This window comes from Amblyraja radiata, chromosome 5, assembly GCF_010909765.2.
Source record: "Amblyraja radiata isolate CabotCenter1 chromosome 5, sAmbRad1.1.pri, whole genome shotgun sequence".
Taxonomy (NCBI): domain Eukaryota; kingdom Metazoa; phylum Chordata; class Chondrichthyes; order Rajiformes; family Rajidae; genus Amblyraja; species Amblyraja radiata.
In genome coordinates, this window is record NC_045960.1 from 12812556 (window position 1) to 12838982 (window position 26427).

At 53.7% G+C, this 26427-nt stretch overlaps 1 protein-coding gene across 1 annotated transcript in view; it reads left to right on the forward strand.

The window, feature by feature from the left end:
• Positions 1-716: 716 nt before the first annotated feature.
• parp1 (poly(ADP-ribose) polymerase 1) overlaps positions 717-26427 on the forward strand; it is a 34351-nt gene continuing 8640 nt past the window's right edge. The window contains exons 1-18 of the mRNA XM_033020626.1: positions 717-876; positions 4385-4550; positions 6763-6866; positions 7380-7594; positions 9546-9639; positions 10446-10562; positions 11115-11291; positions 13320-13443; positions 15979-16119; positions 17049-17291; positions 18551-18619; positions 19939-20071; positions 20647-20842; positions 21249-21377; positions 22858-22941; positions 23866-23988; positions 24549-24677; positions 25154-25252. Coding sequence (XP_032876517.1) covers positions 763-876; positions 4385-4550; positions 6763-6866; positions 7380-7594; positions 9546-9639; positions 10446-10562; positions 11115-11291; positions 13320-13443; positions 15979-16119; positions 17049-17291; positions 18551-18619; positions 19939-20071; positions 20647-20842; positions 21249-21377; positions 22858-22941; positions 23866-23988; positions 24549-24677; positions 25154-25252 — 2457 coding nt within the window. The 5' untranslated portion in view covers positions 717-762. The remainder of the gene's footprint in view (positions 877-4384; positions 4551-6762; positions 6867-7379; positions 7595-9545; positions 9640-10445; positions 10563-11114; positions 11292-13319; positions 13444-15978; positions 16120-17048; positions 17292-18550; positions 18620-19938; positions 20072-20646; positions 20843-21248; positions 21378-22857; positions 22942-23865; positions 23989-24548; positions 24678-25153; positions 25253-26427) is intronic.

Sequence of the window (26427 nt, forward strand, 5' to 3'; positions counted from 1 at the left end):
CAGTACTTTGTGTATCTTTTGTCAACTTGGCATCATGTTCAGCACAGACATTGTGGGCTGAAGGGCCTGTCCTGTTTAGTATTCTATGTTTTAATTGAATGCAATCGGTGCAAATGGGGGCATGGTGCAAGTGTGCACGTTTGCACACTGGACCCTAGATCTGTCTAGAATCAGTCTGCATCCTGGTCCCTGAATCCCCTATTAATCATATGGGTTAACACACAATGAGAATTTGACTGTACTCACTGGAGTTTAGAAGAATGAGGGGGGGACCTCATTGAAACTTACCGAATAGTGAAAGGATTGGATAAAGTGGACGTGGAGGGGATGTGTCCACTAGTGGGAGAGTCTAGGACCAGAGGGCACAGCCTCAGAATTAAAGGAAGGAGATGAGGAGACATTTCTTTAGTCAGAGGGTGGTGAATCTGTGGAATTATTTGCCACAGAAGTCTGTGGAGGTCAAGTCAGTGGATATTTTTAATGCAGAGACAGATAGATTCTTGGTTAGTATGGGTGTCAGAGGTTATGGGGAGAAGGCAGGAGGATGGGGTTAGGGGGGTGAGATAGATCAGTCATGATTGAATGGCGGAGTAGACTTGATGGGCCGAATGGCCCAATTCTCACTCCTATCCCTTATGATACAATCAATCTGCACCCTGGTCCCTGGATCCCCTGCCAATCAGCGGTGTGCCCGCCTCTTCTCTCTTCTCCTCCCCTCTCCTCTCCTCTCCTCTCTCTCCTCCCCGGCTTGCATGCACAGCCATGGCCGAGGACAAGCTCTTCAAGGCCGAGTATGCAAAGAGCGGGCGCGCCTCCTGCAAGAAATGCGGCGAGAGCATCGCCAAGGACTCTCTGCGGCTCGCGATCATGGTGCAGGTGAGGCGGCGGGAGTAGCGATGACCGGCCAGCGGCTCTGTCTGTAGCGGCTCTCCGCTGCAGCCCCGCCGGCCTCGTGGTGCAAGTTTGGGCCGGCAGCATTCAACCCCTGTGATGCGCACTTTGTTTCTCAAAGGAGGAAAGACAATTTTGCATTGATGCACGCTGCAGCAATTTGCGAGGACGCAACTCTTTTGCACACCCATTATTCAGTCGCGTTTGCTTTGGTTCGCTGTATTGTGCTGATGCATGCATCGCGCTTTCTTTCAGCCAGGCCCGGCTGCAGCCTGCAATACTCGCATCCAAAAGGCCGGTATGATGAATGAGTTGCTTTTGGTTTATAAAAAAAACACATTTCCAACTCAGTTGCGTGTGCAACTCCATTGCAAAACCCCCTTTTGCATTTGGAAATGGTGCAGCAGCCCACCTCCCACATGTTCCAGTTTCGCGAAGAATTAGTTCTTCCAATCATGTAAACATTTGCAAATCTGAATTACAATCTCGACTTTAATGCAGGCCTTTTCCCGCTGAGTTGCTCCAGCATTTTGTGTCTCACCAGGCGTTTTTAAATGCACATTCAATTCAATTTGCACGATGCAAATAAGTTTTGGGGGGTGAAAATACAACGATTCAGTGCAGATTTCCTTGTTAAACTTTAAATGGTTGAGGTTTTAAAATGACTGTTGTTACATCCTCATCGGAAATTACTGAGCCTGTTGGCCGCTTTTTAAGTTGATTGTTGTGAAGAAGTGCATACTGCGATATGGAAGCGGGTTCTGGAACAAGGAGGAAGTCTTTGTGCAAATGTTTACTTGCAGATATGTGGAGACTCAGGGAACTGCAAGTGCTGGAATCCTAAGCGAAAAAACTCAAAAGTGCTGGAGGAACTCAGTTGTGTCAGGCAGCATCTGGAGAGGGACGATGTTTGGGGTCAGGACCTTTCAAACTGATGGGAGGGAGAGAGGAGGGAAAAAAGCTGGAAAAGAGTTGTGGGCAGGACAAAACCTGGCAAGTGATAGGTAGAGAGACACAAAAAGCTGGAGTCTCAGTGGGTCAAGCAGCATCTCTGGAGAAAAAGACCCTTCAGACTCGATTCGAAACACCACCCATTCCTTCTCTCCAGAGATGCTGCCTGTCCTGCTGAGTTACTCCAGCTTTTTTTGTGTCAATCTTCGGTTTAAACTAGCATCTGCAGTTCCTTCCTACAAAAGTAATAGGTAGATAGACACAAAATGCTGGAGTAACTCAGTGGGTCAGGCAGCATCTTTGGAGAAAAAGAATGGGTGATATTTCTGGTCTGGACCCTTCTCCAGACTGAAAGAGAAAAAGGGGGGGAGGTGAAGAACAGGAGGTGAGAAAAGACCAGGATCTACGTTACTTAAAATTAGAGAATTCAACATTTATACTGCTGGGTTGTAAGCTGTCCAAGTGGAATATGATTCTGTTCCTCCAATTTGTGTGTGGTCTCACTCTGGCAATGGAGGAGACCCAGGACTAAAAGGTCAGTATAGGGGGGTTGCACGTAAGGTCACTGGGTCATAGGGCTTGACGCACGGAGCCGCTCAATCCAACTGGAGAACATCCGTAACTTCCGGTATATGTTATTAATGCAAGAAACGCGTACTTTCCTACCTGTTAAAAACCGCCAAAATGTTGAATTTTTGCGCTGTAACAAATTGTGGAAGTCGGGGTAAGCGTGAGAGACATCTATCCAACTTCAGAATTCCAAACGTGAAGTGAAATGAAGGTAAAGAGAAGTGAGAGCTGAAGAGACAACAACAGCTAAAGTGCTTGGTGAACACTGGCCGTGCAGATATCGGAATTGAAAGTATTGGGAATTATCATGTTTGCTCACTGCATTTCATCAAGTACGGCATTATTTGTGTTTTTCTTGATTCCTTTGGTATCTAAAAAGTCTCAGAAGTGATAGATCTGGCTGTAAATTTTGCTTCAGATGCGTTTTCTTTTTGTACGTAAAAACCCACTTGAGAACCATGGGCGATTTAAAAAATTTAGCCAGATTTATCACTTCTGAATCTTTTTAGATGCCAAAGGAATCAAGAAAAAACAAAAATAATGCCTTAGTTAATGAAATGCAGTGAGCAAACGGCCAATGTTCGTCAAGCACTTTGGCTGCTGTTGTCCCTTCAGCTCTCGCTTCTATCTACCGTCATTTCTCCTCACTTTTGGAATTCTGAAGTAGGCTAAATGTCTCTCACGCTTATCCCGATTTCCATAATTATTTACAGCGCAAAAATTGACCATTTCGGCGGGTTTTAACGGGCCCGCTACGCTGGAAACAATGGTAAGTGCCTACCTGCAGTTCATCGCGTGTACTCCACTTGGAGTAGCGTAGCAACAGTATGGGTCATGACCAGACTGCCGTGAAACCTCCCTATACGAATGGGAAGGGTAGTTGAAATTGTTTGTAACTAAGAGATCCCGTAAGTCTTGGCGAACCCGAGGCCCAGCTTCACAATTTGCTGCCTCTTCTATCTTTACCTCACACCTTTTTAAATGTCGGGCCCTGGGGGAAAGATTTAATAGGAACCTGAGGGGCAACCTTTTCACACAGAGGTTGATGGATGGAACGAGCTGCCAGAGGAGGTAGTTGAGGCGGGTACTATAACAACATTCAAAGCACACCTGGACGGATACATGGATAGGAAAGGTTTAGAGGGAGATGGGCCGAACGTGGGACTAGCTTAGACGGGACATCTTAGTCGGCATGGACGGATTGGGCCGAAGGGCCTGTTTCTGTGTCAATTCCATGACCGTGACGCGACCAGTCAGTATGCTCTCTGCTGTACACCTGTAGGAGTTCAAGAGAGTGTTTGTTCAGAGTCATTCCGAACACGTACAGGTTTGTACAAATTGTAAATTGTCCCCAGTGTGTAGGGTGGTGCTATTGTAAGGGGTGAATGCTGGTCGGTGTAGACTCAGTGGGCCAAAAGGCATGTTTCTGCTCTGTATATAAACTAAACTAGAGAGTGCTTACCGGGCAACGGGGAGGTCAGTACCCGTGACGGACCGGGCAGTGTCCAATCTGTACAAGAACGTGAGCAGCACGGTGGCTCTGCGGTAGAGTTGCTGCCTTACCGCGCCAGAGACCTGGGTTCGATCCTGACTACAGGTGCTTGTCTGTATGGAGTTTGTACATTCTCCCCGAGACTTGCGTAGGTTTTCTCCGAGTGAACCGGTTTCCTCCCACACTCCAAAGGCATGCAGGTTTGTAGGTTAATTGGCTTGGTATAAATGTAAATTGTCCCTAGTGTAATGTGCAGGGATCGCTGGCCAGTGCCGACTCGGTGGGCCGACGGGCCTGTTTCCGGGCTGTATCTCCAAACCAAACACTGCCCAAGGTCAGTGTCACACAGCGTGGAGATCAGGCCCTTCAGCCCTGAGTGTCAATGTTGGGGTGGGATGGGGGTTGGTGGTGCGGCTGGCTGGGCAGGGCTGACAGTCAGCTGACCCTGTCTCACTCTCTCTCTCACTCCTTTGCCGGCAGTCGCCCATGTTTGACGGCAAGGTCCCGCACTGGCACCACTACTCCTGCTTCTGGAAGCGGACGAGGGTGGGGGCTCCGGGAGAGGTGGACGGGCTGTCCGACCTGCGGTGGGAAGACCAGGAGAAGATCCGCAAGTCCGTGGAGACCGGTGGGGGCGGCACAGGAGGTGGGTGCAGCGTCCGGCCTTGATTCCCCCCCCCTCCTGTCCCCGCGCCCCCCCCATCTCCGCCTCTCCCCCCTCGATGCAGAACCTCCTTCCTTATGTCTCTCTCTCCCGACCCCCACCCATCCCCGACCCCTCCTCCCAGCCTCTGACCCGTCACCCACATCCCTCCCCCCTTGCCCCCCTTCCATCTCCCACCCACTTCCCGCCAAGGGATTGGACAAGCTAGATGCAGGAAACATGTTCCCGATGTTGGGCCAGAACCAGGGGCCACAGTTTAAGAATAAGGAGTAAGCCATTTAGAACGGATATGAGGTAACACTTTTTCACCCAGAGAGTTGTGAGTCTGTGGAATTCTCTGTGGAGGCCAATTCTCTGGACGCTTTCAAAAGATAGTTAGATAGGGCTCTTAAAGATAGCGGAGTCAGGGGATATGGGGAGAAGGCAGGAACGGGGTACCGATTGTGGATGATCAGCCATGATCACATTGAATGGCGGTGCTGGCTCGAAGGGCCGAATGGCCTACTCCTGCACCTATTGTTTATCGCACTTCCTGCCATCAACATCTCCCTCAGCCCCCCCCTTCCTGCGTCTCCCCTACACACCCCAACCACACCCCTCCCTTTCCTCCTCTTCCCCCACCCTCCACTGTTTTCCCACATCCCCTCTGCGTTCCCCTTGCCTTCCACCCCCCACCCCGCCTTACACACACACACACACAGATGTCCCCGGTCCCACTCACTCCACCTGCCGCAGGTGGATACTTTCACAGCGACTTTAGGAGCAAACCCCTGTTTGTCCATCAGACATGGACGAACCTGGAACAGCAGCACAACTCGGAAGCAGGCCCTCCGGCCAACCTTCGCGCTCTGGAGCTGCGGGAATCCTGAACAAAACACAAAGTCTTGGAGTAACTCAGTGGGTCATGCAGCATGTGTAAGAAAGAACTGCAGATGCTGGTTTAAATTGAAGGTAGACTCAAAATACTGGAGTAACTCAGCAGCATCTCTGGAGAGAAGGAATAGGTGACATTTCGGGTCGGAGCCCTTCATTTGTGTCCTGACCTAAATATCATACATTCTTTCCTTCGATGTTGTCTGACCCGCTGAGTTACTCCCGCATTTTGTGTCTATCTTTGGTATAGCCCAGCATCTGCAGTTTGTTGCCGGGTTCTTCCCTCTGGATGTCGGCCCATGAGGTTAAGCTGATCCGGCCACAGAGTCATACAGCACGGTAACAGGCCCTTCGGCCCAACTCGCCCATGCTGACCCAGATGCCCCACCTACACGAGTCTCACCTGCCCACGTTTGGCCCATTTCCCTCAACCTTTCTTATACATATACCCGTTCAAATGCCTTTTAAATGCTGTCATGGTAACAGCCTCAACGACTTCCTCTGGCAGCTCGTTCCATGCACCCACCACCCTCTGTGTGAAATATTTACCTCTCAGCTTCCAATTAAATCTTTCTCTTCTCACCTTAAATCTATGTCCTCTGGTTCTTGAATCCCTTACTCTAAGTAAACGACTCTGTGAGTTCACCCGATCTATTCCCCTCATGATTTTGTACACCTCTATAAGATCACCCTTCATCCTCCTGCGCTCCAAGGAATCGAAGTCCCGGCCTACTCAACCTCTCCCTATAGCACAGGTCCTTGGGTACTGGCAACATCCTCATAGATCTTCTCTGCACTCTATCTAGCTTAATGACATCCTTCCTATAGCAGGGTGACTCAAAACTGAACACAAACCTCCGTGTGGCCAAGATGGCGTCCAGCCCAGGTGACAATTTACGTACTAACCACCGAAGCAGACCTACAATTACATATTACAATCGCTCCACATTCTTAAATCTCTCTCGACACTACATGGCTCGATTGTCGATCATGCATTGTCTGTCAGCTGACTGGTTAGCACGCAGCAAAAAGCTTTTCACTGTACCTCGGTACACGTGACAATAAACTAAACTGAAACCGGCCTCGCCATCCTCCCCGTGACTGTTCTGCTCACTGGCTCTCAGCTCGCTGGTTGTCCCGTGTACCGTCAGGCTGGGCCGTTGGTTCCGTCCACCGTTCTGACCCGTATCTTCCTGCCGTCTGTCCCCTCGATCCCTGGCTGCGTGCGGAGTTCTGACGCGCCGCCCCCCTCCCCCCCCCCCCCCGGATCCCGTTCCCCTCTGAACGCCGCTGAGGTTTGCACCCTCTCCACTGACTGCAGGGAAGGGCGGCGAGGCGGGGGAGAAAACCCTGGCTGACTTTGCCGTGGAGTACGCCAAGTCCAACCGGAGCACGTGTAAAGGGTGCGGCGCCAAGATCGAGAAGGTGAGGGGGTGGAGAGGGAGGGAGGGGGGAACAGACTGTGGGGGGCTGGGAGGGAGGGGGGCAAATGGACAGGGAGGGGCTGGGGGAGAGGTAGGCTGATGGCGAGAGAGCTAGATAGAGCTCTTAAAGATAACGGAGTCAGGGGATATGGGGAGAAGGCAGGAACGGGGCACTGATTGTGTATGATCAGCCTTGATCACATTGAATGGCGGTGCTGGCTCGAAGGGCCGAATGGCCTCCTCCTGCACCTATTGTCTATTGATGGAGGGCGAGGGATCTGCTGTGGGAGGGGAGGAGTCTGGTGGGGGGGGGTGGGAGTGTGGCAGATGAATGGTCAGTGGGGGGAGAGGGAGGGAGTGGTGTGGGAGGGGGAGGGTGGGAGGGTCTTGTTTAGCGAAGACGTTCCCTTGCTATGGGGGGATGCGGGGGGGGGGGGATGGTGAGGAAAGTCTGGACAAGGGTCGGCCTCCACCCTGGGGGGGGATCTATCTCACCCTCACTCGCTCGCTGCAGGATAAGGTGCGCCTCTCCAAGAAGATGATGGACCCGGAGAAGCCTCAGCTGGGGATGATCGACCGCTGGTACCACCCGGACTGCTTTGTGTTCCGCAGGGCCGAGCTGGCCTTCCTGCCCACCCACAGCGCTGCCCAGCTCCGCGGCTTCAGCAGTCTCTCCGCCGACGACAAGGCTACCCTCAAGAAGGATCTTCCGGCAATCAAAACCGAAGGGTATTTTACCGCGCCCTCTGCCCTTGCGTTGCGGAGATAATGTACATTGACCGAGTATTTGTGTAAGAAAGAACTGCTGATGCTGGTTTAAATCGAAGGTAGACACAAAATGCTGGAGTAACTCAGTGGGTGACGTACCATCTATGGAGAGAAGGAATGGGCGATGTTTCGGGTGGAGACCCTTCTTTAGACTGATCTACTTCAGTCTGAAGCAGGGTCTTGACCCGAAACGTCGCCCATTCCTTCTCTCCATAGATGGTACCTCACCCGCTGAGTTACTCCAGCATTTTGTGTCTACCTTCGACCAGTAGTTAATCAGTGTACCTGAGCCCCTGGATTGCACCCCAGTCTGTACTCACTCCCAGGGCCAACGCAATCAAGGGATATGGGGAGAAAGCAGGAACGGGGTACTGATTGTGGATGATCAGCCACGATCATATTGAAACATAGACAATAGGTGCAGGAGTAGGCAATTCGGCTCTTCGAGCCTGCACCGCCATTCAATATGATCATGGCTGATCATCCCCAATCAGTACCCTCGTTCCTGCTTTCTCCCCATATCCCTTCATTCCCTTCGCCCAAAGAGCTAAATCTAACTCTCTCTTGAAAACAACCAGTGAATTGGCCTCCACTGCCTTCTGTGGCAGTGATATTGAATGGCGGTGCTGGCTGGAAGGGCCGAATGGCCTACTCCTGCACCTATTGTCTATGTACCCATTATTCGGTATATAAACCACAAGGTTAGTAAAGGGGTAAGCTTGAGTGACTGTCACTTGAGTGACCTCTTTGTCCTGATGGAGTCATGGGTTCGATCCTGACTATGGGTGCTGTCCGTACGGAGTTTGTACGTTCTCCCTGTGACCACATGGATTTTCTCCAGGTGCTCTGGTTTCCTCCCACACTCCAAAGACGTGTTGGTTTGTAGGGTTAATTGGCTTCTGTAAATTGTAAATTGTCCCTAATGTGTTGGATAGTGCTAGTGTACGGGGAACGCTGGGCAGCGCAGACTCGGTGGGCCGAAGGGTCTGTTTCCGTGCTGTTTCTCTAAACTAAACTCAACTAGTCTCATCTGTCTGTGTTTGGTCCATATCCCTCTAAACCTTTCCTATCTAAGTAGCTGTCCAAATGTCTTTTAAATGTTATTATAGTACCTGCCTCAACTACCTCCTCTGGCAGCTCGTTACATACACCCACCACCCTCTGTGTGAAAAAAACAAAGTTGCCATGTTTGGTTCAGGTTTATTGTTGTCATGTGTACAGAGGTACAGCGAAAGGCTTTGTTTTGCACACTATATAGCACAGATAATGCTATACATCAGACAATCAAGTCAAACAATAGGTAGAGCAAAGGGGAAGATACAGAGTGTAGAATATAGTTCTCAGCATTGTACCGCACCAGTTCCACAGACAAAGTCCAATGTCCGCAATGGGGTAGAGGTGAATCGGACAGTACCCTAGCTTATGGAAGGACTGTTCAGAAGCCTGATAACAGAGGGGAAGAAGCTGTTCCTGAGTCTGGTGGTGCACGCTTTCAAGCTTCTGTACCTTCTGCCGGACGGGAGCGGGGAGAAGTACTTGGACAGGTACCTGGATAGAAAACGTTTAGAAGGATAGACACAATATTCTCGAGTAACTCACGGGTCAGGCAGCATCTCTGGAGGTGACGTTTTGGGTTGGAACCTTTCCTCAAATCCGACCCAAAACATTGTCTATCCACGACCTCCAGAGATGCTGCCTGTCCCGCTGAGTCACTCCAGCATTTTGTGTCTACTTTCAGTTGAAACCAGCATGTGTAGTTGCTTTTTACCACATGATGGTTTAGGAGGGGGGATATGGGCCAAACGCTGGCTGGTTGGTTGAGGGGAGGTGTCGGCTGGCACGGGCGGGGACGGGTGTGAGAGTCGCGGACAGCTGGATGTGTGACCGGCGTGCCTGCTGTCCTGGTCTGCAGGAAGAGGAAAGGGGACGAGGCTGACGGGGAAACGACCGGGAAGAAGAAAAAGAAGAAAGATGAGAAACTGGCAAAGCAGGAGAAGGAGCTGAAGGTTTGTCCGAGAACAGGCCCTTCCTACGGCCCGCAATATCCGTGCCCAACATGATACCAAGCTCAACACCATTCCATGTGCCTGTCTAAACAATTCTTAAACGCCACTGTCGTGCCTGCCTCCACACCACCCCTGGCAGCGCGTTTTAGGTCTCCACCACCTGTGTGTGTAAAAAAAACAATTTGCCCCGCACATCTTAAAATGTCCCCCTCTTACCTTAAAGCTGTGTCCTCTAGTCTGATATTTCCATCCTGGGTTCTGACCCTCTATATGCGTCTCATAGTTTCATCTACTTCTCCCAGGTCTCCCCTCAAACTCCAACGCTCCAGAGCGAACAATCCAAGTCTGTCCAACCTCTCCCAGCAGCTGTGTCTGACGAAGGGTCTCGACCCGCAACGTCGCCCATTCCTTCTCCAGAGACCCTGCCTGTCCCGCTGAGTTACTCCAGCATTTTGTGTCTCTCTCCCTGTCGCTAATCCCCTCTAATCCAGACGGCATCCTGGTAAACCTCCTGTGCACCTTCTCAAAACCCTCCACCTCTTTGTTATAATGGGGCAAGCAGAACTGCAGGCAATTGCCACCCACCCCTTCTGCCCCCACCTCGTAGTGGCTACAGTCTCTCCCTCTCCCAACCTCTCTCCCTGCCTCCCCCTCCTACTCCACTCACCCCGCTCTCCCCACACCCTCTCCCTGCCAACCTCGTTCCCCTTATTCGTTCCTCCTCTCCCTGCCCTTCCCTCCCTATCTCCCCCCTCTTCCTTCATCACCCTCCCCCCCCTCTCATGCCCCTGTCGTTTGCCCTTCAGGACCAGAGCCAGCTAATTTGGGGCATCAAGGACTCCCTGAAGAAAAGCTGCTCCACCAACGACATGCGGGAGCTGCTCATCGCCAACGGACAGGAGATCCCATCCGGGGAGTCCGCAGTGAGTCTCCCCAATGTCTCCCCTCCCCCCGGTGCCAGGGGGTCTGGCGGGAAGGGTTTGTGGGTTGTTTTCTGAGGCAGGGCCTGTGCTCATAGTGGAGTACGGTCACAGGGGCTTTGTCCCCAGGATGGCAGGGTGGGGGTTCTCTGTGGGGAGGAGGGGGTGGTGAGGGGGGGGGGTAACGTTCCCCCCCCCCCCCCCCCCCCCGACTGGACACCCCAAACCCGTGTGACGTCTCCCACTGCCACCGGTCGGTCGGAGTGGTCGCCTTGGCAACTGGCGCGGGGTCGTCTGGGACCCGCCGAGGTCAAGGGTCGGGGTTTGGGGCGACGTGTCCCGAGGCTGCAGAGGTCAGGGAGGGTCGAGTCCAGTATCTGGTGATGGGGTCTCGGGGATTGTGAGGGAGACTGAGGGCCATCTTCTGTGTTACCTGTGACTCCCTCCCCTCCGGGCCAGGGGAGGGCATGTCCTGCGGCCAGAGTCTCACTCTCTTCCCTTTCTCACCCTCTCTCCCCTCAACCCTCTATTCCCCCTCACCCCCCCCCCCCGCAGATTGTGGACCGGGTGTCGGACGGGATGGCCTTCGGGGCCTTGCAGCCCTGCGGGCAGTGCCAGGGGCAGCTGGTGCTGAAGGATGATGCCTACACCTGTACCGGGAACATCACCGCCTGGACCAAGTGCAGCTTCACCACCAAGAGCCCCCAGTGCAAGGACTGGATCACCCCCAAGGTGTGTGTGTGCGCGTGTGCGTCTGTGTCTGTGTCAGTGTGTGTGTGTGTGCGCGTGCGTTTACCTGTGCTTCTGGTTCTGTGTGTGTGTGTGTGTGAGCGCGCGCGTTTACCTGTTCTTCTGTCTCTGTGCGTGTGTGTGTGCGTGCGTGTGTGTCTGTCTCTCTGTGTGTGTGTGTGTGTGTGTGCGCGCACCTGCGCTCCTGTATCTATCTCTGTGTCAGTCTCTCTCTGTTTGTCCCTCTTCCCCTGCCCCTCGCAACGCCCGCCGCTCACTCTACCGCCCAGCACTGAGACTCAGGCCAAGCTTGGAACCCTCAGCCGAGCACAAAGTGCCGGAGGAACTCGGCGGCTCAGGCAGCATCCGTGGAGGCCACGGGCAGATGGCGTTTCCAGGTCGGGACCCTCCAGTCGGGTCCTGGCTTCCTACGTCTTCCATTCCCTCCGCAGATGCTGCCTGACCCCCTGAGTACAGGAAGGAGATGGAGGGCCTGGGGGTCAGGACAACAACCTGTCACTCAATGTCAGCAAGATGAAGGAGCTAGTTATCAACTTCAGGAAGCATGGTGGGAGAAGTGCATGCCCCGTTCCCCGACCAGCATCAATGGTGGAGATAGTTGAGAACTTCAAGGTCTTTGGCATTGAGATCAACTTCAGCGTGCACACCTCAGTCAGCTTCTGCCCAGTCTTTCCTTCGGCTCGGGTACTGACTTGACAATGCTTGTAGGATCACTCGCTCTGATTTATCCCACCCTGGTCATTCCTTCTTCTCCCTGCTCCCGTCCGGCAGAAGGTACAGAAGCTTGAAAGCGCGCACCACCAGATTCAGGAACAGCTTCTTCCCCTCTGTTACGGGGCTTCTGAACGGTCCTTCCATAAGCTAGGGTACTGTCCGATTCACCTCTACCCCATTGCGGACATTGGACTTTGTCTGTGGAACTGGTAATGTTGCCTGCTTACCCGAGGCAGCGTGAAGGGTAGATAGAGTCAGCGGTGGGGAGCCCGGTCTGTGTGACGGACTGGGTTACATCTAAAATAAAGAATTGTGAGTATTTCATTGTCATATGTGCTGAAAACGCAACAATGATTTTATTACCGGCAGCAGCTAAACAGGCTTGTTAACACAGTATTCATAGATAACATAATAGAAAGTTCAATACATTAAAAAAAAAAACAATATTAGTGTTAAACCAAAGGCTGAGGTTCCGAGTGCAACCATCTATTCGTGGTTTAGTTTGTGTTATGTAGTGTTGAAAAGCCCTATGATTGTTGGGAAGAAGCTGTTCTTGAACTTGGAGGTAATGTTTCCTGAGCCTTCTTCCCGATGGCAGGAGTGAAATGAGAGCGTGTCCAGGGTGGTGTGTGTCTCTGGTGATGCTAGTTGCCTTTTTGAGGCAGCGCCTCCTGTAGACCCCTTTGATGGTGGGGAGGTCAGTACCCGTGATGGACCAGGCAGTGTCCACCACTCTCTGTAATCTCCTTTGTTCCTGGGCGTTCGAGTTGCCAAACCAGGGCACGGTGCAATGGGCAGCACAGCGGTGCAACGATTCAGTTGCTGCCTCTCTGCGCCAGAAACCTGGGTTCGATCCTGACTAAGGGTGCTGTCTGTATGGAGTTTGCATGTTCTCCCTGTTATCGCGTGGGTCTTCACCGGGTGCTCCGGTTTCCTCCCACATCCCAAAGACGTGCAGGCTTGTAGGTTAACTGGCTTCCGTAGATTGCAAATTGCCCCTAGTGTGTAGGATAGCACGAGTTGATCGGTGGACAGCGCGGACATGGTGGGCTGAAGGGCCTGTTTGCACGCTGTATCTCTTCAGTCTAAAGGTCAATATCCTCCGTACAGTACACCTGTAGAAGTCCAATTGTCAATATACTCTCGGCTGAGGACTACCTGGAATGCCTCTGGCCACAGTTTGAGCACTTACCCTCCACCCCCCTAGTCTGTCCCCCGGATCAGTCGCCCCCTCAACCACCGAGAGGTCACCCGCTCCCATCCCCCGCCCGCCTCTGACCTGCGTTTGACCTCCAGGAGTTCCACTGCGTCGCCTACCTGAAGAAGTTCAAGTTCAAGAGGCAGGGCCGGATCTTCCTGCCGGAGCCTCCGGCAGCCGATTGCCGGCCCGGTGACACCGACACTCCCACGGCCGCGGCAGGTGAGTGTGCCTCCGGTCTGCTGCGGGACAGCACGGGAGGATGCGCCCGCCACGATCCCCTGCAGTGGGGGTGTCGCGGGCAGTCTTGGTCGCCCCATTGTGGGGGGGGGGGGGGGGGGTGGAGGCTGTGGAGAGGGTACAGAGGTGGTTAGCCAGAATGGTGTGTATGAAAGAACTGCGGATGCTGGTTTAAATCGAAGGTAGACACAAAATGCTGGAGTAACTCAGCTGGACAGGCAGCATCTCTGGAGAGAAGAAATGGGCGCCGTTTTGGGTCGAGACTGAGCCTGAAGAAGATGCTGCCTCACCCGCTGAGTTACTCCAGCATTTTGTGTCTACCTTAGCCAGAATGATGCCTGGATCAGAGAGTGTGAGCGACAAGGAGAGTTACTTTGTCATAAACGCAGACGGGTTGGTGAGTAAGACCCTAGTGTGCAAGATAGTGCGAGTGTACAGGGATCGCTGGTCAGCGCGGACTCGGTGGGCCGAATGGACTGTTCCCACACTGTATCTCTTGTCTAAAAAAAATGACTGGGACAGAGTGGGCGCAGGGAGAACTTTCTGTCAGGAGTTGACCAAGCAACCTGAGCAGGTGTGAGGTGGTGCACTTTGGGAGGTCAAATGTAAAGGGGAAAATGACAAATCATGGCATGACCATGAAAAGCATTGATGTACAGAGGGATCTTGTGGTCCTAAACTCCATTACTGCCTGACACTGGCAACACACGTAGATCGAGTGGCAAAGAAAGCTTTGTACAGTATGCATGCTTTCATTGTTAGGAGCAGTGAGTATAAGAGTCAGGAAGTCATGATTCAAATTTATAGGACTTTTGTCAGGCCGCATTTAGAAAACATAGAAAATAGGTGCAGGAGTAGGCCATTTGGCCCTTCGAGCCAGCGCCGCCATTCAATATGATCATGGCTGATCATCCAAAATCAACCCCGTTCCTGCTTTCTCCTCGTATCCCTTGATTCCTTTAACCCGAAGAGCTGAATCTAACTCCCTCTTGAAAACATCCAGTTAATTGGCCTCCTCTTCACAAAGAGTTGGAACAAGAATGTGAATCCAACAAATTCACAACTCTCGGTGAAAACGTTTTTCTTCATCTTAGTCCTAAATGGCTTACCCCTTATTCTTAAACTGTGACCCCTGGTTCTGGACTCCCCCAACATCGGGAACAATTTTCCTGCATCGAGCTTGTCCAATCCTTTAAGAATTTTACATGTTTCTATCTGATCCCCTCTCATCCTTCAAAATTCCAGTGAATACAAGCCCAGTCGACCCATTCTATCAACATATGACAGTCTGGGAATTAACCTGGTGAACCTGCGCTGCAATCCCTCAATCGCAATAATGTCCTTCCTCAAATTAGGAGACCGAAACTGCACACAATACTCCAGGTGTGGTCTCACCAGGGCCCTGTACAACTGCAGTAGAACCTCCTTGCTCCTAAACTCGAGTATTGCGTGCAGTTCTGACTGCCCCATTGCATGAAGGATGAGGAGGCTTTGGAAAGGTAGTATAAGTGACTTTGCCATAATCGTAGACGGGTTGGTTAGTAAGTTTGCAGATGACACCAAGATTGCTGGGGTCGCCGACTTTGAGGAAGGCGATCAAGGTATACAGCGGGTTATTGATCAGCTTCGGAAATGTGCAGAGAAATGGCAGTTGAAGTTTAATCCAAGCAGTGGGAGATATTGCACTTTGGGAGGTCAAATATAAAGGGAGGTCAAATACAAGTGTACAGTAAATGGCATGACCCTCAATAGTATTGATGTACGAAGGGATCTTGGCGTCTATGTCCATAGCTCCCTGACTGTGCCAACGCATGTAGAAAGACCCATAAAGAACAATGTGGAGACTTCGGAAAGGGCGCAGGTTTACCAGAATGATGCCTGGTTTAGAGGGTGTGAGCTGCAGGGGGAGGAGGTCGGACAAACTTGGATAGTTTTCTCTGCAACATCGGAGGTTGAGGGGAGACCTAATACAAGTATATACTGAGAGGTGCAGATGGAGAAGACAGTCAGAACCTTTTCCCCAGGATGGAAATGTCAAAGACTAGAGGGCATAGCTTTAAGGCGAGTGGGGGAAAAGTTTAAAGGAGATGTGTGGAGCAAATGTTTACACAGAGGCTGGTACGTGCCAGGAACACTATTTCATCTGCCAGGGGTGGTGGTGAAGGCAGATGACATAGTGATATTTAAGAAGCATTTGAATCGGCACATGGATATGTGGGGAACAAAGGGATACGGATCACGTGCAGGCAGAGGAGATTAACTTAGCATCATGTTTAGCATGGAAATTGTGGGCTGAAGGGCCTGTCCCTGTGCTGTCCTAAGGAGGAGCTTATCGTTACGTGACAAATGAGACCATTCGGCCCATTGAATCCATTATAGCACCAGACCAAGAAACGGTGCTACTGGTGGGAAGGGTCTGAGCGCCGAAGCCTTCTTCCGCATGGTTCATGGGCCGAGAGAGTCTGCGGGGAATCCTTCACGCGTGACGCCTGGACTCACTCTCTTCTCCTTCCCCAGGCCCGCCGCTGACCAACCTGAAGGTTCTTCTGGTGGGGAAACTCTCGAAGAACAAGGAGGAGCTGAAGAACCTGGTGGAGGAGATGGGCGGCAAGACCACTACCTCTGCGAACAAGGCCCAGCTCTGCGTCAGCTCCCAAAGTACGTAGCTGCCCGCGTCTTGTCGGTCCCTCTGCTCCTCGCCCCAATACCCGTCCCTGTCCCTGTCCCTGGTGTTTGCGATGGGGTGATGTGGAGACAGCTTCACTGTGTCTGATCCCTTTTGTTGTAAATCTAAAATGCTTTTATTCAATTATACACGTACATAGTAACAAACACCAGGCCTCCAGAGTCCCCATGGACACTGCATGTTCCCTCTCCAGGGACACACGGGCACGGACGTAGGCCCGGAAAAGGGGCAGGCAGTCAACCCCGGTGCAGCCGTCGACTACCCGCTGCCTGGACCCGCAAATGGCCATCTTGGCCAGGCCCAGGAGCAAACCAACAGGGAGACCTGGGAGTGTGCAGTGGGAGCGTCACTCTGTATCTGACCCCTTTCTTTCACAAAGAGATTTTATTCCTCTTTATTTCATGATCACAGTACAAGTACTGGAAGGATCAATACTGCCAAATACCAGTTTACAAAATCGTCAATCAATCAAATTACAAAGTTATCATTCGTAAGCACAACGCTTACTGGACCCCCCCCGCGGCGATCAGCGTCCACGGAATGCCTCCAGGATCCCCGTGGGCACCTCGTCCCGATCCAGGGACCCGCCGGCACGGAATTGGACCCGGAAGAGGAACAGGCAGTCGACACGGGCTGGACCCTCGACTGCCCGCTTCCTGGACCCGTGAGTGGCCACCGCGGCCAGGCGCAGGAGCAAAGCGACCGGGAACATCCTCCCCTAGTGTCCGTCCCATCCCCCCCTTCCTTACTGGGTGACCAAATATCAAAGGTGACTCAACAAAGGTTTTCAATACTTTACAAATCAAATTCTCAATGCTATTACTGTAACTAACACATTCCCAGTTGGAGGTCCCTTGCAGGGGGAGAGGTCGTGTGTCCTAACGGTGTGTTTCCCTGACAGAGGAGGTGGACAAGATGAGCAAGAAGATGGAGGAGGTGAAGGCGGCCAGCGTCAGGGTAGTATCCGAGGACTTCCTCCTGGACCTGCGGTCGGGGAAGGGGCTCCCGGACCTGCTCTCCGCGCACGCTATCTCCCCCTGGGGCGCCGAGGTCTCCAAGCCGCCGGCTGCCACCGCCGCCGCAGCCAAATCCGCCGGGAACAAGGCAGCAAAGAACGCCAGCAGCAAGGTCAAGCAGGAGGAAGGTGAGAGGGGCGGTCGCTGGGGGTCGGGGGTCGGAAGCAAGATCATAACTGATGGGAGCAGAATTAGGCCGTTTGGCCCATCTAGTCTACTCCGCCGTTCAATCATGGCTGATCTATCTCTCCCTCCAAACCCATTTCTCCTACCTTCTCCCCACAACCCCTGACACTCGTGCTAATCAAGAATCTATCTATCTCACTGACTTTGCCTCCACAGCCTTCTGTGGCAAAGTATTCCACAGATTCACCACAGGGTCAGGGTTCAGGCCTGGGCTGGGAGGTTGGGCCCCAGGTGTGGGTGCTGGGCTGGGTTAGAGGTCAGTAGTGTCCATGAGCCCACACATCTCCCTGCCTGGACACTGGCCTGGTCCACTCCGACCCAGTTCCTGCCTCTAAAGGCCGGGGGGAGTGTGTCCTGGACCTGCGCTGGCGGAGTGGGGCCTGTGTGCGGGTTCAGGCCCGAGCTGGCAGAGTAGGCCCCAGGTCTGGGTCAGAGGTCATGATTATCCAGGCCCTCACAAACCTCCCCGCTTGCATTCAACCCACTGCCCACGCCAACCCAGTCCCTGCCTTGAAAGCCAACGGTTCAATTGCAGGCCCCAGCCGGGGTATTTGGGCATGTTTTGTATTTTCTCCACATCCACAATAGACCATTGAAGAGTACTGCACAGGAACAGGTCCTTCGGCCCACAATGTATCTTGCACAAAACGTTGTACCCGTTATCTGTGCACTGTGGACAGCTTGATTGTATTCATGTAGATTCTTCCTTGACTGGATTGAATGCAAAGCACTGTACCTCGGTCCACGTGACAATCATAAACTAAACTTATCCCCCCCCTGCCTGCACATGATTCGTATCCCTCCATTCCTTGCATATCCATGGAAGCTTCTTAAACACCACTATCGGATTTGCCTCCACCACCACCCCCCCTGGCAGCACGTTCCAGGCACCCACCACCCTCTGTGTAAAAAATACTTGTCCTCTCACCATGAAGCTGTGGCCTCTTGTGTTGGACATTTCCATCCTGGGGGAGAAGGTCTTGACTGTCTAACCTATCTATGCCTCTCAAACCTTTATCAGGCCTCCCTGCAACTTCCGATGCTCCAGAGAAAAAAGTCTGTCGACCTCTCCCTGTGGCTAATACTCCCTAACGTGTGGTCATGTAGATGCCCCCTGACTGGGGGAGACTCCAGGACAGTTTTGCCCCTCCCCACGGACACTCCGAGTCTCATCCCGACCCCCTTCCCTCCTCTCCTGCAGGTTCTGGCAAGTCGGAGAAGAAGATGAAGTTGACGGTGAAAGGAGGGGGAGCCGTGGACCCCGACTCGGGTAAGTGGGCAAATCCAGGCCCAGGCTCCGGCCTGTGGGGTCACGAGGTCACTGCCCGGAGACAGGGGAAGGCCATTTGGCCCTTCGCTTTTATGCTGGCTAAAGACAGGAGAGGCAGTGCCTCCCCACTACAGAGACCCGGGTTCGATCCCGACCTCGGGTGCTGTCCGTGTGGAGTTTGCATGGTCTCACTGTGACCTAGTGGGTTTGTTACGTTTTTTCATGGAGTTTTAAACAGCATGGAAACATGCTCTTCGACTCAACTTGTTCATGCCGACCAAGATGTCCCATCCAAGTTGCCCACGTTTGGTCCATGGTATTTTTGGAAGTCAAACCAGGGCAGGACCTTCACAGTGAATGGCAGGGCCCTCGGGAGTGTTGTAGAGCAGAGGGATCGATATACAGTTCCTTGAAAGTGGCATCAAAGGAAGACAGGGTGGTCAAGAAAGCTCTCGGTACATTAGCCATCATCGGTCAGGGTATTGAGTATAGAAGTTGGGACATCATGTTACTAGTTGTACAAGACGTTGGTGAGGCCACATTTGGAGTATTGTGACTGTTATAGGAGAGATGCTGTTAACCTGGCAAATGTGCAGGGCAGATTTACGAGGATGTTGCCAGGACTCGAGGGCCTGAGTGAGAGGGTGAGGTCAAGCAGACTAGGACTTTATTCCTTGGAGCGCAGGAGGATGAGGGGTAAATGATATAGAGGTGTAATCATGAAGGGAATGCAGAGAACCTTTTCCCCAGAGTAGGGCAAATCAAGAACGAGAAGGCAGGGGCTTAAGATGAGAGGGGGAAAGATTTAATAGAAACCCGAGTTGAAACCTTTTCACTCTGAGAGTGGCGGATACATGGAACGAGCTGCCAGAGGAGGTAGTTGAGGCAGGTATTATAACAACCTTTAAAAGACATAAGGACAAGGATAGGAAAGGTTTCGAGGGATGTGGGCAAGTGGGACAAGTGTAGATGGGGCATCTTGGTCGGTATGGACAGGTTGGGCTGAAGGGCCTGTTTCCATGCTGTGTGACCGCAGGTGTTGGGGCTGGGGTGGGGGAGTGGTTTGGGTCTCCGGGTGAGGTAGGAGACGGGACGGGACGGTGCGTGTGGGCGAGACAACGCGTGATGGGACGGGGCGGGGCGTACAGGATAGTGCGTGCGCACGGCCGGTGCGTGTGTGAGTGGACACTGCGAGCGCTAGACTACGTGTGAGGGGGTGTGCATGGCCTGATGGGAAGGGGCGGTGGGTACACGTGACGGGGGGGGGGGGGGGTGGGTACATGACGGCAGACGCTGGAGTCTCCCCTCGTCCCCCGCAGGTCTGGAGGACACGGCCCACGTGCTGGAGCAGGGCGGGCGCATCCTCAGCGCCACGCTGGGCCTGGTCGACATCAGCCGCGGCACCAACTCCTACTACAAGCTGCAGCTGCTGGAGGATGACCACAGGAAGAGGTGGGCACCGGGACCCTGGGGAAACCCCCCCCCCCCCCCCCATGCAGGGCTACAGCTCAGGGTGGGGGCTGTTGGACCTCAAAAGGGGAGAGATACCTGATATGAGCACAGGCCCAACGCTGATTTTCCGGCACCCTTGGTTCCAGGACCTTGCTGGATTAAACGTTTTGCCGGTCACGGCCCCCCGAGAGGAGTCTGGACGGTAGGGAAACAGTCCGGCAGGGAGCCGGGATACCGGCCCACAAAGCCGACTCCCAGGAATGCCGGGCCAGAGTTCCAGAAACCCGGCCGCATGGTGGAAAGTTCAACCCGCCGATCGGCTGCAGAAGTCCCGATGAGGTTGAGATCGGACGCCTGCACGACCCAGGCGCCACATTTCCGGGGGGGGGGGTTCAAATGCGCTCTCCTAATTTTGTCCGGAATAAAGGAGGTGCCGGAAAATCAGTGGTGGAGTATGGGGTGGGTGGGGATGGGGATGAGTGGGTGGGTAGAGGAGGGGGGGGGGGGGAGGGGGGATGGGGGATGGGGAGGAGTGGGTTAAGGCCACGGTCACCAGGGCATTTTCCTCCCCGTAGGTACTGGGTGTTCCGCTCCTGGGGCCGGGTGGGCACCACCATCGGGGGCAACAAGGTGGAGAAGATGTCGTCGCGGGAGCACGCGGTCGACCACTTCCTGGGCCTGTACGAGGAGAAGACGGGCAACGCCTGGCAGTCCAGCAACTTCACCAAGTACCCCAACAAGTTCTACCCGCTGGAGATCGACTACGGGCAGGTGGGTGGACCACCTCCCCTCAACCCCCCCAACCACCACCCAGTCTCAGCCTGGCCCAGCCACTCTCGGAGGAGTTCACCCACACCCTCATGCCCCCGCCACCTGTCCTCTCCGTCCCATCCCCCCTCTCCTGCCCCATCCCCTGCTGCTCCTGTCTCCTGACCCCAGCTCCCCCCACCCCCCCCCCCTCCCCCTCCCCCACCCCATCTCACTCAACAGACAGCTGAGTGTGGGAGGTTGAGGGGCGACCTGATGGAAGTGTGTACACACTGTCGATTGGGGGCCTGTTCCTGTGCTGTACTGCTTCATGTTGTGACTGAGAGGGGCGCTCGTGCACGAGGTCAGTGGTAGTACCGACTCAAGGGGCCGAGTGGCCCGCTTACCCGTCCTTTGCTCTCTCCCCAAGGACGAGGAGGCGGTGAAGAAGCTGACGGCCAGCTCGGGCACCAGGTCCAAGCTGGAGAAAGCAGTCCAGGAACTGATCCGCGCCATCTTCGATGTGGAGAGCATGAAGAAGGCCATGGTGGAGTTCGAGGTACGGGGGAGAGGGAGGGGATGAGAGGGGATGGGGGGGGAAGGAAGGGAAGGTGGAGGGGAAAGACAAAGCACCAGAGAGGAAAGGGATAAAAGGGGAGGGGAAAGTGAGAGGGGAGGGAGGGTGAGAGGGGAGGGAGGGAAAGTGTGGATATTGGTTTATTATTGTCTTGTCTACTGGGATACAGTGGGAAAACCTTGTGTGCCGTCCAGGCAACTACATGGATAGGGACGGCTTAGGGTGTGGGACAAGCGTAGATGGGGCCTCCTGGTCGGCATGGACAAGTTGGGATGAAGGGCCTATTACTGCGCTGTATGACTCTAAGTCATGCTAATCAAATCACACCGCACATGACTAGCCAATCAACTATAGGGTCATACACGGCGGTAAAGGGTCCTTCGGCCCAACTCATCCGTGCTAGTTCTGCTTCAGACAAGAGGCCGAGGTGGGGCAGGCTGGGACTTTATTCCTTGGAGGCTGAGGGGTGATCTTATAGAGGTGTGTAGAATCATGAGGGTGGCGCAGCGGTAGAGTTGCTGCTTTACAGCGAATGCATCGCCAGAGACCCGGATTCGATCCTGACTATGGGTGCTGTCTGTACGGAGTTGGTACGTTCTCCCCGTGATCTTGAATCTTGAATCTATCTTGAATGAATGAATAAGTTTATTGGCCAAGTATGTTCACATACAAGGAATTTACCTTGGTGCTCCGCTCGCAAGTAACAACACGACATACAGTTAACAATTAGTAATAAAACATTATACTTTAAACATGCGAATGAATTAAAATATGTAGCAAAAGGAGGCTACAAACTTTTGGTTATTGAGTAGGTTTTCTCTGCGTGGGTTTTCTCCGAGATCTTCGGTTTCCTCCCACACTCCAAAGACGTACAGGTTTGTAGGTTAATTGGCTTGGCACATGTAAAAATTGTCCCTAGTGGGTGTAGTGTTAATATGCAGGGATCGCTGGTCGGCACGGATCCGGTGGGCCGAAGGGCCTGTTTCCGCTCTGTTGTCTAAACTGAACTGAACTGATGAACGGACACAGTTGTTTACTCAGACTAGGGGTATCAAGAACCAGAGGATAGTATAAAAGTGAGAGGGTGGGTGTATGGAACGAGCTGTCATAGGGGGTGGTTGAGGCAGGCACGATAATGACAGTCAATGGATACCTGGACAGGTACATGGATAGGGCAGGTTAAGAGGGATATGGGCCAAACACAGTCCATGGGCATCTCGGTCAGCATGAGCTCATTGGGGCCGAAGGGCCTGTTTCCGTGCCGTGTGACATTAGACATGAGGGTGATGGTGGAGGCAGATGGTGGACTCCTGGGGGTGAAAGGTGTTTCCATGTGCAGGACCTTTGTGGGAGGGAGGGGGGGGCGACTGTCGGAGGTTCTGAGTCGGGGAGGGGGAGGGAGTTGGCGGTCGAACGTTGCGGAGAGGGCCGGTCCCTCACTATGTTTCTTCCCCTCGGACAGATCGACCTGCAGAAGATGCCCCTGGGCAAACTGAGCAAGAGGCAGATCCAGAGCGCTTACTCCATCCTCAACGAGGTTCAGCAGGTAGGGCTCCCCTCCCCCTCTGCCCCCTACTCCCCATCCCCTCCCCCTCTCCCCACCTGCCTCCTCCAGAACCCCCCCTCCTCCCACATTCACTCCTCTCCCCACCCTCCCGCAAGTCTCTGTTTGTCCGTGTGAAGACGTGGGCAGGGATCTTGGGGTCCAAGTCCATAACTCTTTGAAAGTGGCAACACAAATAGGTAAAATGGTAAAGAAGGCATATGGTACGCTTGGTTAATTAGGTCGGGGCGTTGAGTATAAGAGTCACCCCATTACAGGAAGGATGTGGGGGTTTTGGAGAGGGTGCAGATGAGGTTCACCAGAATGTTGCCTGGATCACAGGGTCATGACCTGCAGGGAGAGGTTGGACAGACTTGGATTATTTACTCTGGAACGTCAGAGGCTGAGGGGAATTTATAAACTTCTGAGAGGCGTAGACAGGGTAGACAGCCAGAACCTTATTCCCAGGAGGGGAAATATCAAAGACTAGAGGGCACAGCTTTACGGCGAGAGAGACAAAGTGTACAGAAAATGAGCAGTGGCAGGTTATGTTACACAGAGGGTGGTGGGTGCCTGGAACGTGCTGCCACGGGTGGAGGTGGAGGGAGATACGTTAGTGGCGTTTAAGAGGCATTTGGATAGGCACGTGGACATGCAGGGAATGGAGGGATATGGATCACGTGCAGGCAGAGAGTTCAGTTTGGCACGGACTTTGGGCCGAAGGGCCTGTTCCTGTGATTTGCAGGTCGATGTTTATAGCGCCAGTGGTGTGTTAGTGGTTGGGGTCTGTAGAGAGGAGGGGGGTGGAGAGCGTTGGGGTGGGGAGGGGGAGGGGTTGGGGTGAGGAGGGGTGGAGAGGGGTTGAGGAGAGTTGCTGTTTCCAGGGGCAGAGACTGACTGACTGAGTATGTTGTGTGTTGTGTTGAGGTTGTTGCCAGTGCTGGGCCCGACTCTCACATACTGGACCTGTCCAACCGCTTCTACACTCTCATCCCGCACGACTTTGGCATGAAGAAGCCCCCCCTGCTCAACAACGAGGCCTACATACAGGTAACTACGGCAACCACGGCAGCGGTTGGGGAGCTGTGGGGAGCATCGTTCTGGCCAGCTCCCTCTCGCCCTCCTTCCCCTCCCTCGGTCTTTCTCTCTCCCACCCCTCCCTCACTCCCCTTCCTCTCTCTCCCCCCTTCCTCCTTCTCTCTCCCCCTTCCTCTCTCTCCTCTCGTCCCCTGCCCCTTCCCCTCTCTTTTCCCCCCTCTTCCTCTCCCCCTTCCTCTCTCTCTCTCTCTCTCTCTCTCTCCCCCCTTACTCTCTCTCTCCCCCCTTCCTCTCCCTCTCTCTCCTCCCCTTCCTCTCTCTCCCCCCCTTCCTCTCTCTCCTCCCTCTCTCTCTCCCCCTTTCTCTTCCCCCACTTTCTCTCTCCCCGCTCTCTCTTTCTGTCTCATCTCCCTCTTGCACTGTCTTTCTTTCTTGCTCTGTCTCACTCCCACCCTCTCTCTTGACTTTATCTTCCTTCCCCCGGCCCCTGCGCCCCATTGCCATGTGAGTGTTCTCCCGTGACTGTGTTCTGACCCCCCCCTCTCTCTGTGCTTCCCCCCCCCTGTCTCCAGGCCAAGGTGCAGATGCTGGACAGTCTGCTGGACATAGAGGTGGCCTACAGCCTGCTGAAGGGAGGCCTAGACGACGAGGCCAAGGATCCCATCGACATCAACTATGAGAAGCTGCACACGGACATCAAGGTGGGTGGAGGTAGAGCCGCTGCCTCACAGCACCGGGGTCCCCGGTTCCATCCTGTCCTCGGGTGCTGTCTGTGTGGAGCTTGCACGTTCTCCCTGTGACCGCGTGCGATTTCCCCCCCCCCCCCCCACGTGTTCCAGTTTCCTCCCACATCCCAAAGACGTGTCCCTCCGTGAATTGGAGGGGATGAGAAAGTGGGCCAGCATAGAACTGGTGTGAACGGGTGATCGCTGGTCGGCATGAGCTCGGTGGGCCGAAGGGCCTGTTTCCGTGCTGTGTCTCTGAACCCATGGTTACTCTGGTCTGAGAAGCAGTGCTGTCGTGGGCTTGTTGAGAGTGCGGATGAGCGGCCCCGGGTTGGGTGGGTGGGAGGCTGCAGCTTCTGTCCCCGCTGCTGGGCCAGGGGTGTACACACCGCCTTGTGGCCTTCCCCACGCTCAGCTCATCTCCCCAAACTCTCTCTCTCTCTCTCTCTCAGGTGGTGGATAAACACACGGACGAGGCCAAGATCATCACGGACTACGTGAAGAACACGCACGCAGCCACCCACAACCAGTACGACCTCGAGGTGTTGGAGGTGAGTGCGCCCTGCGGTTGGCCTGACCCTGGGCGTGTAGTCAGTGGGGAGACGGATCTTGTACGCCTTGTTGTGGGGCGTGGGGGTACTTCAGCTGCTCTGTGGGATCTCCACAACATTGGCGTTGACCTTGGTCGGACGGGGAGAGATGTATTCAGGTGGTCTAGTGAGGTGGTGGGATCGTCCTAGCCATTGGCGTTGGTTGGTTGGAGAGAAGGATCTTGTATGCCTGGCTGGACTCAATTCAATTCAATTCAATTCAACTTTAATGTCATTGCACAGATACAAGTATGGGTACAACGAAATGCAGTTTAGCGTCAGTCCGTAGTAATAGTGCAATATAGGAATAAAAATACAGAATAAGCAAACAATGTGGACGGAGAGACTGGAGAAATCTATCGGCGGGACTCCGAGTTCAGCAATGTGATAGTGTTGTTGTAGAAGCTGTTCCTCATCCTACTAGTACGAGACCTGAGGCTCCTGTACTGCCACCCTGATGGGAGGAGGGCAAACAGTCCATGGTTGGGGTGGGAGGGGTCTTTGATGATCTTCCCGGCCCGTCTCAGACACCGTTTTCGGTGGAGGGCATCCATGGCAGGGAGCGGGGCACCGATGATGTACTGAGCAGTTTTCACCACCCGTTGTAGTGCCTTCCTGTCCGCTACGGTGCAACTGCTGTACCATACCGTGAAGCAGGTGGTCAGGATGCTTTCGATGGTACAGCGGTAAAAGTTGGTCAGGATCTGGGGGGACAGGTGAGCTTTCTTGAGCCTCCTCAGGAAGTAAAGGCGCTGCTGCGCCTTTTTTGATCAGCTTGGAGGTGTTGAGGGACCAGGACAGATCCTCCGAGATGTGTACCCCGAGGAATTTGTAGTTGGAGACGCGCTCCACCTCAGTTCCGTTTATATGGATGGGGGTATGTCTGCCCCCTCTGATCATCCTGAAGTCAACAATAATTTCCTTTGTCTTCTTGGAGTTGAGGACGAGGTTATTGTTGGCACACCAGGTTGTCAGGTGCTGGACCTCCTCTCGGTAGGCTGACTAGTCGTTGTCACTGATCAGTCCTACCACCGTGGTGTCGTCAGCAAATTTAAGGATGGCGTTGGAGCCATTCTTAGGGATGCAGTCATGGGTGAAGATGGAGTAGAGGAGAGGGCTGAGCACACAGCCCTGTG